The 14895-nt window shown below is 38.5% G+C and overlaps 2 protein-coding genes across 3 annotated transcripts in view; both read right to left on the minus strand.

The window, feature by feature from the left end:
• The window catches only part of LOC141376079 (uncharacterized), a 996984-nt gene that overhangs the window by 941380 nt on the left and 40709 nt on the right, over nt 1-14895 (minus strand). The gene's annotated exons all lie outside the window — the stretch shown is intronic.
• Nucleotides 1-14895, minus strand: part of zmp:0000000979 — a 96134-nt gene that overhangs the window by 1461 nt on the left and 79778 nt on the right. For both annotated transcript variants that reach the window (XM_087267544.1, XM_087267543.1), the window contains 4 exons: nt 12497-12945; nt 7396-7598; nt 7131-7303; nt 2157-2376 (listed from right to left, as the gene is read on the minus strand). In XM_087267544.1, the coding sequence (XP_087123670.1) occupies nt 2157-2376; nt 7131-7303; nt 7396-7598; nt 12497-12945 (1045 nt within the window). The remainder of the gene's footprint in view (nt 1-2156; nt 2377-7130; nt 7304-7395; nt 7599-12496; nt 12946-14895) is intronic.

Raw genomic sequence — 14895 nt, forward strand, 5'->3', positions numbered from 1 at the left:
CTGAACTTGCACGAATTCGTACAAATTAGCCACTAAACTAGCAAAAAATTAAATAATTATGTTTCCTTGTGAGGTCAGGCTGGTTTTATGACTTAAGTTAACTTTTATGCTTTTTGACTGCTACAATTAATTTGGAGTTTTAAAATAGTTTTAAAAAATGTAAACTGAAAAACGAAGTTAGAAAATATTTACATTTCATAAAAAACTGAATTTTTAAAAAAGAAAGAAAAAGTTCTTATTGTATAGGTTTCATCCAATGCTATCTCATGACAGTTTGTAACTGATTTAGTGGCTAATTCGTATAAATTTGTATGATTTCATTCATACAATTTAGTATGATTTGCTCATCTGCCAATGACGGTTGAGTTTAGGGGTGGGGTTAGGTGCCATGCCTCCTTTTATAATTTGTACATTTTTATATGACTGAACTCGTACAAATCAGCCACTAAACTGACAAAACGTAAAATAGTTGTGAGATCTGGCTGGTTTTATGACTTTAGTTAACAGGATATGCATTTTGACTGCTACAATTAACTTTGATTATTAAAACAGAGTTCCAAATCAATGTAAATTCATTTAGATTTAATTAAAAATGTGTTAATCTCTAAAAAAAGAGTGGTTAAATTGTGTACGTTTATTTATTATTTAAATTAATTTTGACTATTAAAACAGTCTAAAAAAAATTAAAACTGAAAAACAGAAGTCAGAAAATGAAAACAAAACTATAAAAAAATCAGATTTTCCCTACATTCTGTATTTAATAATAATAAAAAAAGATCCTTCATTATGATGGAGCTCTTGTTGTATACGTTTTATGCAATGCTATCTCACAGCAATTCATAACGTTTTGATTTAGTGGCTAATTCGGATGAATTCGTAAGATTCATTTGTACAGTTTAGTACGATTTGCTCATTCCCCAATGTGGGTTGAGTTTAGGGGCAGGGTTTGGTGCTATGCCACCTTTTAAAATTTGAACATTTTTATACAACTAACCTCATATGATTTCATACAAATTAGCCACTAATCTGACAAAACGTAAAATAGTTAAGTTTCCTCGTGAGATCAGGCTGATTTTATGACTTTAGTTAATTGGATATGTTTTTTGACTACAAAAATTAATGTTGACTATTAAAATAGAGTTCCAAAAGATGGAAAACAGAAAAACAAGAGACAGAAAATGATTACATTTTACTTATGACAGCAAAACTGAAAAAAAAAAAAAAATCCCTACAATCTGTATCGAGTCAGAAAAAACATCCTTTTTAGTGATGGAGCTCTTGTTGTATACGTTTTATCCAACGATGTCTCATGGCAATTCAATTCGTAACTTTTTGATTTAGTGGCTAATTTATATGAATTCATACAATTCATTAGTACAATTTTGTACAATTTGCTCATCCCCAATTTCAATTGGGTTTAGGGGTGGATCTGGTGCCATGCCTCCTTTTAAATTTCGTACATGTTCATACGACTGAACTCATATGAATTAGTTCGAATTAGCCACTAAAATGACAAACCTTAAAATAGTTAAGTTTTCTCGTGAGATCATGCTGGTTTCATGACTTTAGTTAATTGGATATACGTTTTTACTTTTAAATTTACTCTTTAGTTTTAAATTTATTTAAACTATTAGCAAAATATAGCAAAACTTTTAGATTTTTTTTTAAAGAGCAGATTTTCCCTCTAATCTGTATCCAGTCAGAAAAAAAGAAATCCACTATGACAGAGCTCTAGTATACGTTTTATGCAACGCTATCTCACAGCAATTCGTAGCTTTTGCATTAAGTGGCTAATTTGTATGAAATTGTACGATCTCATTCATACAATTTAGAACGATTTGCTTATCCCCCAATGGCAGTTGAGTTTAGGGGTGAGCTCGTGCCACACCTCCTTTTAAAATTTGTACATTGTCATATGACTAAACTTAAACGGATTTGTACGAATTAAACTGACAAAATCTAAAATAGTTAAGTTTCCTCGTGAGATCAGGCTGGTTTTATGACTTTTATGGTTTTATGACTATTAAAATAGATTCCCGCTTTTCTGTTTTACTTTTTATGGAAGTCAAAATGTTTATAAAGCAAAACAGAATTAAAAGAAAATCAGAAAAATAGATGATCCTTCATTAAGAGGCAGCATTGAAGCAGTGACACACCTGGCAAACAGCTGAGCCTGCAGTCTGGCCTCCAGTTCTGCGCTGGCCGCTGCTTCCTCCTCCCTCCTCCTCCTCTCCTCAGCAGCTCTCCTCTTCTCCTCCTCCTCCTCCTGCTGTCTGCGCAGGTACTCCATCCTCTCCGTCTCCTCCATCTCTGACAGCTTCCTGCACTCCTCCTCCTTCCGAGCTTCCTCCTCCAGACGCTGGCGTTCCAGTTCAACTAAAAAAACGAGGACAGTGTTTCATTCGTTCGTTCACTCGATCATAAACTTCAATGTATAATGATCTGTATGGCTCTCCACCAAAGACAGTTGGTTGTAGTCTGTGGGTTTGGAATGAAGGACGTAAAGGGGTTATAAAGCTCTTGTGAGCATCATCTTACATCATAAAGTTATCAAAGGGACTTGTGTGGACTTTGTAGACATGCAATTGAAGGACACAGGACCAAAACTCTACATCGAGCTTGTCATTTATGTGACAAGGCCTTAGTACTGTGGTGAGTATCACTGTTATGAAAGGTGAAATCCAGACCATTACTGCAAATGTTTCAGACATTCCATATTGAGCCAAATGTGAACTTATGAAGACAGTCAAACAAGCCAAAAACTTGGTTAACTGCATACATAATTCAAAATAAAGGCAAAATAATTGCAAATAATGTAAAAAATCTTATAAAACATCCAATTCCAAACTTTATAATGAAATTATATTTATTTCAGTTTGCAATTAATTGTTTTACATGACTTATAGACGTTGCAGGGCACGAGTTGTATTCAAGTGTCTTACGAAAATTTATGTCTCACCTGCACCCTCACAATCATTACAGTACATGGAAGTGGGTTGGAAATGTTTTGCAGTATGTGCAGTAAGCAGACACAGATGTAGTGCGAGTGATTTACATGTGAAGTCAATGCAAAGGTGCAATTAGACATCCTGTGGCACAAATCACATGAATAACATGACATGGCATGAATTGGGCATTTTGGTATTTGATGCACTTCAGACTGCAAAAAAGTGGGAGCAAACATCTAACAAATGGAGCAATGGAACAGACAGAACAGCAAGCAGCTTACAATGATGTAGATTGGTTTAAGGATGACGGCCTCTGGACATGACCGAATTGAAGGACATAAGTTATGCAATACACGTGTGGCTGGTGGCGAGGCAGTGGTGCAGTAGGTAGTGCTGTCGCCTCACAGCGAGAAGGTCGCTGGTCAGTTGGCGTTACTTTGTGGAGTTTGCATGTTCTCCCTTCATTCGCGTGGGTTTCCTCCAAGTGCTCCGGTTTCCCCCACAGTCCAAAGACATGCAGTACAGGTGAATTGGGTAGGCTAAATTGTCAATATTGTATGAGTGTGAATAAGTGTGTGTGGATGTTTTCCCAGAGATGGGTTGCGGCTGAAAGGGCATCCGCTGCGTAAAAACGTGCTGGATAAGTTGGTGGTTCATTCTGCTGTAGCGACCCCGAATTAATAAAGGGATTAAACCGAAAAGAAAATGAATGAATGAATGTATGGCTGATATTATGATGTGCGTCAAATCGATAAATGATTACGTTTAACGCATTCCTCACTGTGGACAAGAGAAAACGCTTCCCTGCCGAGTTTTACAGCAATCCGTGGATTACGGTAGTGGAAGCAACGCATGTCCTGAGCATAGAATGAATGAGGTACATGATGTCAGATGCTCGAGGGAGTGAAATCTGAAAGAGAAAGTAAGATTGTGGGATTTTTAAAAATATTTATGTATAATTTTTTAAATCGCAAGTTTTTTTGTGAATTTCTGGGAGTTACCACCTCAATTTCAGTCATTTTTAGCATAATAAAATTGTGAAAAACTAGGGAATCGAATAATAGCAGGAAGAATGTATGACTAATATGTTGATTAATATGCAGAGTGTAACTAAACATAATTGATTAAATCAATTCAGCAATGATTATTAATTCAGTTTGCTGTGTATTTATGGTTTACACTAAGCAATCATACACATGGGTCTTTTGATAAACAGGACTTTCAAGATGCTACTTCTGCTAGTAGTAAATAGCTAAATACTAACTGTGATTTGCTAAGTGCTAACATAGTGCTAACTAAGATATTCAGTGCATAGTTAGATGCATAGATAATCAGACATAAGTGCTAACATAGTGCTCACATAGTCTTGAGTTGTTAGTTTTATAGGGTGCATTTACATGGTTTATAAGTCTTTTCTTTTATATTTTTTAAAAATATCTTCAAAAAGCTAGTCAAATACTTTATTTAACATACCAGGCAAGCAATTAGCATGTCAGGGCACAGGGTCACCTGTGAAGGCAGGTAAAAAAAAATGACCATAACTTCAATAGTAAAAAAAAAGACTACAGCAAAAATGGCCAAGCTTATAGATTATCTCCCTAATATATCCGGTTAATAATCATAAATAGACTTTGCCATAATTCCTTGCATGACACTTCACTTTAGCCTTTTTGTTTACATTATTATGGTTCTTTTTAGATTTTTTTTCCTCATCAGTGATGTACATTAGAGTTTTACATTACATCTAATGCTGATAAATAATGTTTATTTCATATAATATTTCACAATATTTTAATTTAATGTGTTATCATGATGGTGTTTAATAGTTGTGTGAATGACACTGAGCGACTACACAGAGCACTTCTATATGTTTGTGTTTCTCTGCTCCTGAAAAAAGGTGTTTTATTTGTCAACATAGAAGGGGTCGGGCTTTTGTTGAGGGTTTCACTTTTATTTAAAGCTTTAGCATTCATGCAGCTGCTTTGTCCCAGAGATCTCCAAAGACTGAAGCACGAACCACATCTAAATGTTTACACATTTGACTACATTACAAATTCTGCGGATGGATAAGCATTGTGAACAACTTTGATGAAAACACATGGAGAAACACTTCCGTATGTCGATATGTGTGTGCTGGCGCCAATGGCTGGCGTTTACCAGAGGACTCTTTCACTTCATGTACACACGTGTCAAGCAACTGAAGCAGAGCTTGAAGGTGAACAAACAGTGGCTTATCATCAATAATTTTTTACACAGTTGGCATTAAGAAGGAACATAGAAACGTTATCTGACTAACATCTAGCAGCTAAATACGTCTGGAATAATATTCAAAGGCATTTATTTTCAAAAACAGCATGTGAATGTGTCTGAGTTTTCTGATTGGCTGGAGTACACGTCTCATGTCAGTGCGTTCTAAGCGTCTAACGCACTCTTTCCGGCAGTCTTCCTTCTGCGTTCACACACTGCAGCATTTTAGAATATTACAACAATTATTAATCTTACAACTTCTCTTTCCGGAAAATTGGAACGAATTTACTGGTATTTTCAAAAAGGGCCTGTTCACACATACAGACCTTTCCGGAAAATTGCTGGTAATTTTCCGGAAAGGTCTGTATGTGTGAAAGGGGCTATTGTCATGTGTAGATGTTTGTACTTTAACACACTAGTGTATAATAAGAAAAATGAATGAAATACGATAGTTGACCATGAATTTATTTTTATAGATTCTAACATATTTTTAATGGTAAATTTTTGGCAACCACAGCTGCCCCTTTTTACAGCAAATTTACTTACTTACTTTTTTTTTTTTTTTTTTTACAGTTTTCTAAAAACAGAAAACATTATTTTTACTTTGTCTTGTGTTTTAAAATTGTATTTAAGCTTTTAAATATTCTTCATTTTTAGATTCCATTTGAAAAAGTTCTAAACACGTTTACTTCTAAACCTGGGCTTCTTTTTACTTTAAAGTCACATTTTTGCACAGTCCGCTGTCAAAAAGTTAATGTTAGTTTGCTGCTTTTTAATAACTGTGTGAGCAAATGTGTTTGATACTGTGTTTTGTTCTTTAGTTTAACATTTAAGGGCACCTACGTTACCCCTTTTTCAGATTCTTTTGTGTCTCCAGAATGTTTCTGTTAAGTTTCAGCTCAAAACACTCATCAGATTTTTTTTATTATACCTTTTTATAAGTTTCTATTTTCTACATTTTTGCACCAGGTGGCGGTTTTGTTGTACTGCACCTTTAAGGCTAGTCCTCCCCGCCCACCGTTTCCACATACTGTGTGCCTTAATCTCCTCCCTCGGCTGCATCACACAACAGACAGACTTAAAGGAAGCAGATCTCAAGTAGCGTTTGTGAGAAATACTACAGTAAGAACTTTACCAATGAGTATCTGATGCATTTGTTGTGTTGAGTTGCAACGATGAGTCACACACAATGTCGAAACAAAGTTCACGTGCACACACACAGATACACACACATACACAGCGCAGACACACAGCAGTTAATCTCCACTGCTGTATGGATATCTTATGTCAGTGTACAACATAAACCTGATTTAACGTCCACAAACCAGGATTGAAGCGTTTTTTTATGATTGTTCTGACACGCGGCTGTGCTGATGAGGTAAAGCTGAAGTAAATCGCTGTAATTCCTTACACACATGCACTGTTTTAAAATATTTTAAAACACACGCTTCTTGATCACATTAGATGATTATTAATGATCTTAGCAAACTGGTCAGAGCTTTTATTCCCTGTTGCTTTGTGCATGTCCTGTCTTGTTTATATGATTATGCAAGTGACTACCAGGACATGTTAATATGCAGCTGTCAATCAATTCGGTGGGCGGGGGTACCGCACTCCTATGTTAAGTTGGTGTCAGTCCATAAACAGCTTCAATTGGTCCACCGTTTTTATGCTGCTAAATTGAAAAAAAAGGACTGGGTGTGTTTATATCACCCCAATATGACGGTCTTTACACTATACCTACACACATGTCTGTCCAAACAGCTTAAAAAGTAGATTTTTCACCATAGGTGCCCTTTAAACAAACTTAGATCACAATTGCTTCCCAGAACAAATCTATAGCTACATTTTCCAGTTAAAATCATTAAAAAATTCATCAAATCACAGTTTAAGGCTCAGACCAATCAGAAATTATGTATGCGCACAGATATTTACCAGCCTGCCGTTTCTCCTCATGTTGTCTTTCTCTCTGGAGTCGTTCCAGCAGCCTTCTCTTTTCCTCCTGTCGTCTTCTCTCTCTGTCCTTCTCTGCCTGCTCTCTCCTCTGTCTCTCCATCTCCTCTGCAAGTCTTCTTTGTCTCTCTTCATCTTCTCTAATCCTCTGTAACCTGCATATACGATGGCGATAGTTTCTTGCCAGTGTCTGCAGGATAGTGGTTCGTTACAGTATTTGTTTCCAAAAAGCAGGGCCACATTGTACCTTGCTTCCTCAGATCTCTTCCTCTGTTCTTCTTCCAGTTCAAGCCTCATCCTCTCTTCTGTTGCCTCTTTTTCTAGCTGTCTCTTCTTCTCCTCCTCTTTCTCTCGCCGTTTCTTCTCCACCTCCAGACGTCGGCGCTCTGCCCTTTCTGTCAGCGCTGCTTTTTTGTCTGCTGGGTCATTTGGAGCCTCACTGCTTTTAATCTAATGGTAACATATTTTAGCAAGTATGGTTATGAATATAACTGTAACATGACAGGTAATTGGGTTACATTTTATTTTAACGTACAATTCACGCTATTAACAAACCATTTACTAGGACTTTTAACTCAGTAAACTCTAATTATTATAAATTTGTAAGGTAGCTTGGTTTAGGCATTGGGTAGGATTAGTGATGTAAAATGAGATCATATTGTATGCTAATAAATATTATCTTAATATTAGGCAGGCAATAAGCCAGTAGTAACTTACTTTAAGCTATCAGTGATTGTTTTATGATCACTTTTCAATACTGAAGCAATATTGGTGCCACTTTATATTAAGTGGCCTTAATTATTATTTATATTTAAATGAATAATCCTTTAATGCATTGGACTTATTATGTACATACATGTTTCAAAATGTTTACGTATAATAAAAAAAAAAAAAAAAAATATATATATATATATATATATATATATATATATATATATATATATATATATATATATATATATATATATATATATCTGCATGTAATTATGTCTGTAATTCTAAATGCTCTGTTGACCCATCTGCCATCCCTTACAACTTAACCCACTCTTTCATCTACCCAAACAACCTTATCTGTCCCTAACCTGACTCCCACTGCAACGGCACCACAAGTGTTGTGAAATACAAATATGAACACAATAAGTACATTGTACTTATTTTTGGATGTCAGTACCTACTATTTATGGCCACTTAATATAGAGTGGACCACAATTTTGCATACAAAGGATTGCGCTGATGTCAATAGACCTGAGATGCCCTGCGCTGCTGGAAATCTGATACTGCTTACACAACTCTTTAGGAACATTTAGGTTTTAAAAGTGAAAGTCCTATAAACTTTGTCTATATGAGGTTGTTCATCAATGTTATTTGCCTCTGTTGAAGCCATCAATCTGTATTCTTTCTCATCATTTTTTGACCCCTTAACTGTCACCGTCCCGATAGCAGGATCCTGAAGTTTAATTCACTTTATTGCTATTAAATCCTAATCGAATTATGACAAACCATATATCGTTGGAAAGGTCTTAGTCTTTTGAATTCATCTTTTACTGTTGATTTATTTCTGTTATGTATTGTAGAAATAGTTATAGATCAAAATCTATTTACTCTTTTCAGTTTTGGCTACATTGTTGTCATGTAAATAGCCTTAAGCCTGGTTTAGACTTCTATGTCGAGTGATCGGCTTTGCCGACGGCGCATGGCTTGCATGTTGCCGTGCATTTATTCTCCAGCATGCTGTTTCTATTCGTCTGCAATAACACTTCTGAAATGCTAGCTGCCAGTGAGGATTTTATATTTCTCTGTGTCGAGTTTCTTTGCTGGTGTTTTGCTTTTTCTGAACGCTACCTTAAATGTACAAGTGGCTTAAATTCGCTTTTGAGGCTGGAACTGGTGGACGTACAACAACTTTAATCATAAGGTAAACACAAAACAACAGTTTCCATCTGATGCTCCTTCACCGGACTTCACACTTGGAAACACTCGCTCCATTGGGCTCACGTGGCTCTCACCCCCACCCACACTCATCAGTGCTACCAAGCCGACCAATCACAGAGCTTGCGTCATGTGTCGTTGCAACGTGTAGTTACATTTTTTGAGAGGTGCATGTCAGCATCGCCGACGGCCATGGCGAGGGCTATGATTCCATGCGTAGGCTGCGTCATAGCATACACGTGCGCTTGACGCAGAAGTATAAAATAGCCCTTAGTCGCAGGCTGGAACCCTGACGTAAAGATGTAAAAAATTGTTTGTTGACTTGAGTGATTTGCAAAGTCAGGCATTTATTGCTATCTACTGGTCTAACAATGCAACTGGAAATAATTACAAAAAAATTAATAGGCAGATTTATTGAAAGTGTGTGTATATCATATCTGCCGACACTCCTGTTTTTTCTGAGAGTCTCCCGTATTTCACACCCATCACCTGCCACCCTCCTATTATAATATTTCTCCCAGTGAACTCCTGTAATTTGTAAGGCCTAATCTAGTTACGAAAAGTCACTTTTTCGTCACGTTTGACAGATCCCAAGTTGCCAGATCCTATATGAAGTCACACAATTGACGCAATACTCAAAATATAATAAATCTGGAAGCATTTTTTTTTTACCTCAATCTTGCAACATACAGCCTGGTTGCACTATTTACTCCTGTGCAAGTGGCAGAAATAATGACCTCACATAAAATTGAGGAAATACCTGACTTATAATAAATCTCAAAGCAAATTTTACCTCAATTTGGCAACATACGTTACAACCCAGTTGCACTGTTGATTTCTGTGCTGGTGGAAGAAATAACCCCACAAAATATTGAGGAAATATTTGAAATAGTATAAATCTCAAAGTATTTTTACCTCAATCTGGCAACAAACATTACAACCCAGTTGCACTGTTGATTTCTGTGCAGGTGGAAGAAATAATAACCCCACGCAATATTGACTAAATATTTGAAATATAATAAATCTTGGGCTGCACGGTGGCACAGTGGGTAGCAAGTTTGCCTCACAGCAAGACAGTCACTGGTTCAAGCCTAGGCTGGGTCAGTTTCTGTGTGGAGTTTGCATTTTGTCTGCTTGTCTGGTAAGTTTCCTCCGAGTGCCTTGGTTTCCCCCACAATTCCAAAAACATGCGGCACAGGTGAATTGGGTAGGCTAAATTGTCCGTAGTGTATGTGAGTGTGTATGGATGTTTCCCAGTGATAGGCTGCAGCTGAAAGGGCATCCGTAAAACATATGCTGGATAAGTTGGTGGTTCATTTCGCTGTGGTGACCCCTGATTAATAAAGGGACTAAGACAAAAAGAAAATAAATGAATGAATGAATAAAAAATTTCGAAGCACTTTTTTACCTCAATCTGGCAACATGCGTTACAACCCAGTTGCACTGTTGATTTCTGTGCAAGTGGCAAAAATATTATCCTCACAAAATATTGAGGAAATATCTGAATTACAATAAATCAATCATTCATTATTTATTCATTTTCTACCGCTTTTCCGGGGCCGGGTTGCGGGGACAGCAGTCTTAGGAGAGAAACTTCCCTCTCCACAGACACTTGCTCCAGCTCCTTCGGGGGATCCTGAGGCATTCAGGCCAACTGAGAGCGTAGTCCCTCCAGTGTGTGTTCTGGGTCTTTCCCAAGGCCTCCTCCCGGTGGGGCATGCCTGGAACACCTCCCTAGGTAGGCATCCAGGAGGTATCCAAAACAGATGCCCAAGCCACATCAGCTGACTACTCTCGATGTGAAGGAGCAGCGGCTCTACTCTGAGCTCCTCCCAGGTGTCAGAGCTCCTCACCCTGTCCATAAGGATGCGCCCTGCCACCCTTTGAGGCCATACTCACACTAGGTACAGTTGCCTCGAACTGGGCCAAAGCACGCTTATCCCCCCTCCTGTCTCCCTGAAGGCCCTCATACCACAATCGGGCCTCGGCACGCTTACTTCATCGCTGCTGTGCTGTTCAGTGAGAAGCGCTCCCACTCAGGAGCCCAGTGGAGATTTCTCTAGTTATATCGTTTCAGTCGTTTGATATGCAGTGACATGCAGTCAAATATTTCGCCAAACAGTCCTTAGGGATGCGGTGACACGCAGTCAGATATTTCGCCGAACAGATCCGCCACTTTTGGCGCTCATAATCATAAAGCTCTCGTGCTGCAGGAATGAGGAGGTCTGCTGAAGGTGCGCAGCTGTCGTGCAGTGAGGGGTTTGCGTCTTTAATAAACTACGGCAGTGTGCGTTCACTGAACAGTAAGAATGATTAATAAATCCATATGAAACAGTCCCTTAAAAGTCACGTCTCGCTTTCAGTTTCGGGCTTTGGCGCGTTTTGCACTCACACTACAAACGTACTGTGCCAAAGCCCAAGTGAACCGCGCTCAGGCACACCTCTTCCAACCGGGCCAGGGCCAGCCAAGTGAACCGTGCTTGAGCCCGATTCAGCGCACTTACACTTCTCAAACGATCCGGGAAACGGGCCTGGGCACGGTACGGATGGCATAGTGTGAGAAGGCCCTGAAAAAAACTCATTTCGGCCGCTTGTATCCGAGATCTTGTTCTTTCAGTCATGACCTAAACCTCATGACCATAGGTGAAAATAGGAACATAGATTGACCGGTAAATCGAAAGCTTAGTTTTTCAGCTCAGCTCCTTCTTGTACTGCATTACTGCTGCCGCTGCACCAATCCACCTGACAATCTCACGTTCCATCCTTCCCTTACTCAGGAACAAAACCCAGAGATACTTGAACTCCTCCACCAGGGGTAAGAACTTTCCTCCAACCTGGAAATGACAAACCACCTTTTTCTGGTGGAGCACCATGGCCTCGGACTTGGAGGTGCTGATTCTCATCCCAGCCCCGTCACACTTGGCAGCAAACTGCCCCAGTGCATGCTGAAGGACCATGTTCGATGAGGCCAACAGAACAACATTGTCTGCGAATAACATGTTCAGCGCCTCTGATCCCATACTCCCCGAGCATCCTCCACAGAATGCCACAAGGGACATGGTCGAATGCCTTCTCCAAGTCCACAAAACACGTGTGGACTGGTTGGGCATACTCCCATGAACCCTCGAGCACCCTGGTGAGGGTATAGAGCTAGTTATAATAAATCTCAGAGCATCTTTACCGCAATCTGTCAACAAACCTTACAACCTAGCTGCACTGTTGATTTCTGTGATAGTGGAAGAAATAATACCACTACAAAATATTGACTAAATATTTGAAATATAATAAATCTCGAAGCATTTTTTACCTCAATCTGGCAACATGCGTTACATCCCAGTTGCACTGTTGATTTATATACAGGTGTATTTACACTTGTGCCATTAGCTTAATATATTAGCTGTTGAATCAGAAATACTCACACTGTGGCCTTGATCAGATTTAGTGGGGTCTGGCTCAGATTTGTTGTAATCTAAGGCAGAAAGGAGTGCTGAGCCTGCTGACTGAGGAGGCAGGTGGATAAGAGAGAGTTGTGCTGGGCCGCAGTGAGCTGCTGTTCCCGTTGAGCTGCTCCTGATAGATGTCTGTGAGGGTCCGTGAAGGCTGACATCCGAACGTGCTGTAATGAGCGAGTGCTGGGATCTCCTAATGCTGTAAACCGATCTGAAAGAGTCTGCATGTGTGTATGAGCTCTCGGAGTCGGTATAAGCATCCAATTCGTCTCCAGAGTCAATATAGCTGTGATCTTGTGTGTTTTCTAGTTGGGTGTCCTCTGTGTTGCTAGATGACACTGCTTTCTCATGGCTCATCTGCGTCTCTGGCTCATCTTCTGCATTTGTCATCCATTCAGCTTGCTGCGGTTGAGGTTTACCTAAAACAGATGCAGTGAAATAGCATTTTCTTCTGTGCATGGTTTGGTTCAAATGAATAGCCTGCTTCTTCTTAGGGAGCATCACAAATGAAACAGAATCTAAAACTTTATCTAACACTAATCACCTTTCATATATTGAACATTATAGAAGAACATAATAATTTAAACCCTTTAACTGCCCCACCTAGAAAAAAAAAATGTTTGATTGCATGTCTTAACTCCTAATGTCACAAATTAACACACTCAATACACTTTTTTCCCCAAGACATCCCATAATTTATAAAATATCAGCCTCTAGCAAATGGTTGGTTGACATGCCAGTTATGGTCATTTGGTAGAAGAGGCAGTTAAAAAGGTTAAAGTTTGTGCTTTCCATGTTTTGAAACATTTAAAAAATATTTATCTTCTTGGTAACTTCTGCTTACCAATGCAATTATAATAATATAGTAAAATTTAATACAGTAAAAATTGAAACTTGGTGAAGTATTATTACACAATGTTTACAAAATGTGTGTAAAAATGCTAATTAAACATCATTGTCTCAGTGATTTCAGGCCTTCAAAACGTCCTGAAAAGGCAAAACCCAACAAACACATCTGTTGTAGCGATGTCTGTTCAACGTTGTATTTTCTCAAAGGCAACATCTCCTCTTACGTGCTCATTACATTATTACAATGTAAAAATGTAAGACGTGAAAAGGCTGTAGCAACGGTGTCGTGTGACATTCATCAACCGTGAGACGACGTTCTTACACCCCATTCAAACGGGGCTTCAGTGTCAACGCTTGACTGAAGGCGTGTCTGAAGTTGGGGCTGAGGCGAACGTCATAGAAGCGTCAACAAATGAAATTCATTTGAAGCTGGTGTATTTGCATACAGCGATCTGATTGGCTGACGCTTCCATCGGCGCATGAAAAGTTGAGCTAGTCCCAACTTCTGCAGCGAGCAACGCCTCTTAAGTGGCGCTGACGGATCCACAATGCAGTTCGGCAACGCTTGATGTCACCCATTCAAAGTGAATGGGAAGCGTTGATGCTGACGCCCCGTGTAAATGGGGCGTTACTACATGTATTAATGTTTTTCCTGGCAGTTTACCAATTCTGCCTAGAATACAGGAGAAGCAGTAATAATTTAAAATATTGTTTATTCATTTTTCCTTTTTAATTTAACAACTGCATATGCAAACTTATAAGTGTAAAAATGTCACACAAATGAATATAATCAAACTTTATTATTATATATTTTACAATATTTATTACATAAAGTAAACATCTAATTATAAGCAAACAGTAAAAAATAAGGTTTATATTACATTAAATAATTAACACTGAACATCGAAGCTCTGGATGGAGAATACGGCACACCAGTGGAGCGCAGCCGAAGACCAGAGGCCTCAAGGTTCAGTGCTGCAAAGTTTTTTTTTTTCACACTCAAGTTTGGATTTACTAACAATAAAATTAACGTGAGAACTTTATGTCTGGTGTAGGTGTATTTCTTGTGTGTGCTACTACACTCAAAAAAATCAACTAGGCATGTATTAGATTTACAAAATAAAAATTTGTCAGATTGAAAAGAACAAATCAAGTTTATGTGTTAAATGGCTAATTCATGTTATTTGAAACTGAATCAAGGAATAATCAAATGAATTTGATCAGAACATGTTTATTCAATGTAGTGAGTCAACGGATCGTTCCAGAACCGAACAAGCCACAGACCATGTTATCCTTAAAAGATTGGTTGGTGCCTACGAGTCTGAGATTGATTTCATTTTCAAAGCAATCCACAGGCACCCAGCAAAAGGCAAATCCACAGGATACCTAGCCAGTCAACATCACAGTTGCGTGTTAATTAACTTTACACCCTAAAACAATAAGAGGCTCTACAATCAAAAACCCACCAAACCGGTTTGAGAAGTACCTTTTGGTTCGCTTGTCCTTTGGCGTCTGCAAGG

The sequence above is a fragment of the Danio rerio genome, chromosome 9 (assembly GCF_052040795.2).
Source record: "Danio rerio strain M-AB ecotype USA chromosome 9, GRCz13ab, whole genome shotgun sequence".
NCBI classification, from domain to species: Eukaryota; Metazoa; Chordata; class Actinopteri; order Cypriniformes; family Danionidae; genus Danio; species Danio rerio.